General features: G+C 41.2%; 1 protein-coding gene across 3 annotated transcripts in view; it reads right to left on the bottom strand.

The window, feature by feature from the left end:
* Window positions 1-2,009: 2,009 nt before the first annotated feature.
* Window positions 2,010-6,361, bottom strand: part of eml3 (EMAP like 3) — a 49,209-nt gene continuing 44,857 nt past the window's right edge. For all 3 annotated transcript variants that reach the window (XM_010743088.3, XM_010743090.3, XM_010743089.3), the window contains 5 exons: window positions 6,028-6,125; window positions 5,035-5,122; window positions 4,857-4,955; window positions 4,643-4,773; window positions 2,010-2,352 (listed from right to left, as the gene is read on the bottom strand). In XM_010743088.3, the coding sequence (XP_010741390.1) occupies window positions 2,146-2,352; window positions 4,643-4,773; window positions 4,857-4,955; window positions 5,035-5,122; window positions 6,028-6,125 (623 nt within the window). In that variant the 3' untranslated portion in view covers window positions 2,010-2,145. The remainder of the gene's footprint in view (window positions 2,353-4,642; window positions 4,774-4,856; window positions 4,956-5,034; window positions 5,123-6,027; window positions 6,126-6,361) is intronic.

Genomic DNA, 6,361 nt, shown 5'->3' with positions numbered 1-6,361 from the left:
AATGGATGTTCAGAACATTCAGACATTAGTTTGTTTTCGCATCAGTGGAGTTCAGATTGAGTTTTTCAGGATCTTCAGCTGTTGTACATCCTCTTTTTGTTTTTTCCTGTACTGTTTTGTTGTGTGACATTTGTGTTTTTTCATCTAACCAACTATTTGTAACAGCTTCACACTTCCATCATTTGCACTTGCTCCCTCAGTAATTGACCTTTATTGGTACTGTACTTCATATCACAATCTGTCTCAGTACATACAATGATTTGACCTACTTTTAAAGGTCAAGTGTGTAAAATTCAGTAGCATATAGTGTTGTAATCGCTGCATTGCAATCTCCTCACATCACCCTTACCTTCCTAGTGTAAAGGAAAATGAAAACTTGAAAGGCTCTGACTAGAGTCACTATTTAGTTTGTCTGTTCTGGGCTACTGTAGAAACATGATGTGGCAGCCTCCATGAAAGAGGACCCGCTCTAACCGTAGACATAAAAGGAAAATTTTTAAGTAACAAAAACAAAAGGATTCTTATTTTCAGGTGATTATACATGCATGAAAACATAGTTATGAATATTATATTCCATGTCTGCTTTATTCTGAAAAAAGAAGCTTCCAATCTAACACACCTGACCTTTAAGTTTGCATCCATTCATTTGTCTTTTCCTGACAGAAATGATTCCATCCTGAAGAGGTCAAACTAACATGTCTTAAAAAAACAAATGGAACAATAAAAATATGAAAAATGTTAGAGATGTATTGTCATTTCTTCACCTGTTACGTCAACTGTCACCACTTATTTATCTTGTGAACCCCTTTTTGTGAGAGTAACTGAGTATATTTATACTTATACTACAATTTGAGTATTTCCATTTGATGCTTCTCTAAACTTTAGTCTGCACGACATGTCAGAGAGACCGACAATGTTACATTGTAAAAACATACAGTGCATTCCTAAATATTCAAATAATATATTATCTTTGTATATCTAATCAAATTAGCCACACCTCAAACAGTTACAGCCTTAAAACGATGCTTCATATTCATGTATCAGTAATAAGAATCCTAAACTTTGTAAACTCTGTTCTGCATTATGAGTTCTTTCAATGATTTACATATATTTATAAGTTATACTATAACTAACATGTTGAATGTTTTTTACATTGTAGTACTGTTCCTTCACTTCAGTAAAGGATCTGTTGAGACCGTCTTGACCCTGAGCTTTGAAACCTCTGACTTACTTGGCGGTCGCCTTCTCCTGAGTTTGTCCACAGGATTCAAAGAAAAAGTCCTGTTGTTCTAACATGGTCCACTCTGGGATGTTCTGGTCTGGGACATGTCGTCTGGAAACGTGTTTCCACGTTTCCTCAGCACACAATTCCTGGAGCAGCACTGCCCACTAGTGACACTTCACACACAACACGCACACTCTAGTCTTCAGTTATTTATTGGGAGCTTGACAGATACAACATCACAGTGTTCCCAATGTTCTCTTAAATATATAAAACTATACTAAAGTAATCATTTCAAGTGTACTGATCAACTGTTAGAGAAATAATTAGTCAGAAATGCTGAGAGTTGATTTCAATGGAACAGGTTTATCACAGTCTGTCTAATGCAAGCACAGAAATAGCTTCAGTATTAGCTGAGATGTCAAACACTGCTTCAAATATTAAAAAATATGTAAAAAAAGACATGATGAAAACATCTTTAGAAGCCCGATGGCCACCGTGCAGCACTTTGGTATGTTTGATAAACAAGGTGGACTACAACACAGGAATGTTCACTGAAACCAAAGTCTTTGTCACCACAGGAGTCCAGTCACGTTCTGTTCCATCCAACATACATGACCACTTGTAATGATCCTCAGCACGTATCCGACAGAACAACAAGGATTCTGTGTTAAAGGAAGAATCACACTGTTCAGTTTCATGAGGATTTACATGATTATGGAGGTGTGTAAGTGTAAATTTAATATGAACGTTCCTCCTGGAGAGGATTCCTCTACATGTTCTGTATGAAACTGAGGCAGCAGTGGCACCGCAGAGGCCCGGCTGAGCCCATAACTGTGGCCGAGGTCCACTGACCAACACGCCCCTCTGGCTGTGTGTAAACAGTCCCCCCCTCTCTGTCACCACTCTTAACTGTGTCCTTTCTAGCTGGTGGCAGGTTCTGGAGAGCTGGTAGAGGTGGACGAGGCCGAGGCCAGTCTCTCCCTGCTGTCGATGACCCCGCCTCCCATCACGCTCCACTGAAGGATGCAGGTGTCCTTCCCACCCATGGAGAGGAGGTGGGAGTCGCTGTGGGTGAAGCAGACGTTGGTGACGTGGCTGCCGTGGCCGTCGTACTTGTGGCTCGGCGCCTGCAGAGGAATGAAAGGAAGAGTCTTAAAAAAAAAAAAAAAAGTCTTATCTCCACACGCCCAGAAGGGAAGAGGGTCAGACAGTCAGGATAAATCACTGCACATGCTGCATGTTTTTCAAGGGAGGAGATCCAGAAGAAATAAAGGCGGATCTGAACAGCTGTGCGCACTTTTAAAGGAACACTGTGTCACTGCTCACATTTGATTCTTGCTTTGTGTGCGAGAGGTCTCGGGTTCAAATCCCGGAGCTCTTAATTTGAAACAAGAAATGTCGTCGTACTTCTAAAATGTGGAATGGACATTAAAACTCGATAAACGACCAATGCTGCCTTTGCAGATAGTGAAGAAGCTCCTCAAAACATCAACACACCAAGTAACTTCACATGTGGTTTCAATACAATGAGTTTTATTTTGTCAGAAATCTGTAGGTTCTGGTAAATTGTGGCAGATATTTGCTTGGCTGTTAGCAAAGTTGTCGACCAGTTTTTGATCATGAGTAATGTAATCAGAATAAATAGTCGAGTACAGCTGAACGCATTTACCACAGATGAATTACACTCTGAAACTGGAGACAACAAAACACAAAAATATCCATTTTGTATCATCATTTTCTCACTCCTGTTAATTGCACAATGCAAAGCACCGTGTGGATTTAAACATAACGAATGACTCTGGACAGCCACATAAAGTCTACAAGCTTACCTGTGTACCTTTCATTCACAATGTCCTGAGCTGCTGAGGTATTTATCAAAGTAAACAACAAAGGCAGCAGACCACAGGATAGTTCCTCATACTAACTCTGAACTGGGTAAGACTGGTTTCCAGCACTATGGAATGAGGAAGTCCTCTCAGAGACTTTGATGGCTGTTTAAATATACTGAATGATATTTGTTTCATATACAGGTTTTATTAGTGTGTGTGTTTCATAGTAGTCTAGTTGTGTTTCATTCAGTTACTGTGCTTACATACAAGTTTTGGCACTTTCCTTAATTTTTGTATTTATGTGGACATTTGTTTTTACTCCACTAGATTTAATGAACAGCTGTTACATGTTACAGATTTGATGATTAGTTTATAATCATTAGAAATAAATGCCAACATTAAATAAAAAGAAAACAGAGTTGTACACACCAAGGTTGCACTGATGCTCAGGGTTAATAATGTCACATATAATAGAACGTTTAATACTGTAAGTACACTTTGCTGATAAGATGTATGTACTTTTATTTTGGTAGGTTATATTTTGAATGTAGACATTTTACTTGTGACAGAGTATTTTTACATAGCTGTACTGGTATTTGAAGTAAACTTTAAGTAAAAGATGTGAATTCTTCTCCCATCACTGTGGATGGTAAAGTCTAAACTGAATCATGACACAGAGACACTGATCAGACATTCTGTGTGTAGATTTGTCTAAGACACGGTCAAAAATGATGATCACAGCATAGATTCAGTGGCTGTTCATCTCAGATTAGAGCATATGATCTGTCCACATTGTGTTCACTTTCAGAATTCCACCTTAACCAATTGCCTCAAGCTGCTCTACTGCAAACAGGTGTTCCTCACTGAACCTTAGCCACAGGACGTAGGAGACAGCGTAGAAGCTGTCCTCAGTTTGCAGACACTACACACAGTTATCTCTGTTTAAAATGACCAGATCATTGAGATATCTTTGGAACAATATATAATATAAAACATTACACAAAGCGTGTGTAGGATTTAGTGGCATCTAGTAGTGCATTTGCTTTACAACCCCTCACCTCACCCTATCCTTCCTAGTGTGAAGGAGCGTTTTGATAGTTCTGTTCTGAGCTACTGTAGAAACAAGGTGCTGCAACCCAGTGGACCCCATGGAGGAGGACCTGTGGTGTCTGTAGATCCGTGGTTCTCAAAGTAGTGGGGAATATAGACGAGTCAAAGAGGAAATTTCCTTTTCCTTTTTATGCCTATCTTTATCCAGACATCCCAACTGTCCTGGAAGTTCCCAGAGTCTCCCACATACTGATAGCGGCTCCCTGACGCCCACAAATGAGATCCAATCTCCCGGAATCTGGAGCAAGACTGCGCACTAGACTAGAGAGTGACTGCACGTGTGTGTGTGTGTGTGTTTGCGTGACTATAAATGCAGCGCGTGTCAGAGCAAAGCATCCTTATAGCTTAGGTATACACTCATGAAAACAGATATAGTGTGAGCAGATCCCCATAAATCTGACACACTGGCCTTTCAGGACAGGACATTTGCTCTGCAGTAAACAGGAAGTCTGACCTATAAAATTAGTGCGATCTGTACCTTTGGTTTAGGACAGGGGTACTGGAAGAGGTGAACTTTGCAGAAGTCATCAGCCACGGCCACCATCCTCTCACTGTGAGAGCGACACAGGGCGTTGATGTCGGTGCCATCGGAGCCCTCCAACCACACACCTGGAACACCACAGCAACACTCATCAATCTGAGCGCCCTGTTTAGAGGCTCCACACAGTCACCACACATGTTGGACTTCTCACCCATGACATGGAAGCCCAGCACGCAGGTATAGGAGGCCCACTCTCTGTCTTTGCTCTCAAAGCGATTCCTCAGCAGTTTACAGCCTGCTGCGATGTCCCCTGTCAAAATATGTTCAAGCTCACTGTCACTGTCATGCACGCTGAAGGTGTACATACAAAAAGAGGCTTTTCTACTTACAGTAAAGGATCTCATAGTCGCCTGAATTAGACATAATGTATTTTCCATCTTTGGACCAATCCAGGTGAGTTATGAAGCTGGAGTGACCCTGATTGGACAGATAAGCAGAGGCAGTCACACAGGAGACCCAAACCAAACCAATAGTGTCTGACTTCCTGTCCGTGTCTGTGGCTCTCTTAATTTGTACATTTGAAAATGTATTTTTTGTTTTGTATTCCTGGCAGTGTGTGTGTGAGGCTGAGCGGTGGTGCGGTTTTGTTGCTGGAATGTTTACACTGCTTGCACTTGCTGGACTGCTGGTTGATGTCCTTTGTGTCCTATTGTCTGTTCTAAGATGTGAGTTATTTCTAAAGAAAATCTCTTTCGGACTGCCAAACATCTGCATCCTGCCAAGTGTTGAAGGAGTTGCCTCATTAGCCTTTTGGGTCGGGTTCAAGTCTCAAATTTGGCAGAACCAGTTTGGTCCAGCGGGGTCAGAATATGTATGTATTTGTACATCGTTTTTTAAAATATAGATTTCAGAACAGCTGCTCACTGTAGTTTCCATCAAACATTGCTCAAACAGGAGGAAATACTGCATCTATTGGGGACTATTTTCAGCGGTGGATGAATCCACATTTGGTGCTCTGGTGAATATTTGTGGCAGCAGGATGGTGTGTGTGTGGGACTGATCCAAAGTAAACTACAGTGTGTGTGTTCATGGTGATGAAGTGTGTCTCACTGATGTGTTTTTAATAGTTTTTCAGAGAACTGTGGCGCTCTATGACACAGAGGAAGAAGTTGCAGTTGCTGGTTTGGCTCCACACGTGGGATTTGTTGACTCCAAGAAAAGTGTCGAACATCACCAGACTTTGTACTTTACTTTGTTTAAGAAGAAGTGAGGATTTAGCATGAGCAGCCACACACGGCTGAACAAACACAAGTACACACAGTCAGACTAGATCAAGACTTCCAGGAACCAATGGGAACATTTGCATTTGATATTTCACTCACATTGCATTTCCCGAAACGCGCATATCGCCGGCCACTCTCCGTCACATTGTAGATGTAGATGAAGTTGTCATGGGAACCGACAGCTAAAAAGCTGCCATCTGAAAATACGTGAGAGAATTAACACAATTAAACTGTGATGTCCAAGACCACAACATGTTTTATATCATTACTTCAATCATCAGACTGGCTGTCCACACATATCGTCCACTGGTTTACAGGAAGGTGTAATGTTAGTAATGCAGTGTTTCTTTGTTGAACAGCTCAGATATTCGAGGGTAATCTTCTGTTTGGGGTGACCAGGCAGCCACTAAAAAGCTGCTCCACTAAGTCTTAG

Source organism: Larimichthys crocea, chromosome XI (genome assembly GCF_000972845.2).
Source record: "Larimichthys crocea isolate SSNF chromosome XI, L_crocea_2.0, whole genome shotgun sequence".
In the NCBI taxonomy this organism is placed as follows: domain Eukaryota; kingdom Metazoa; phylum Chordata; class Actinopteri; family Sciaenidae; genus Larimichthys; species Larimichthys crocea.
This window is presented reverse-complemented; position numbering and strand designations above follow the sequence as displayed.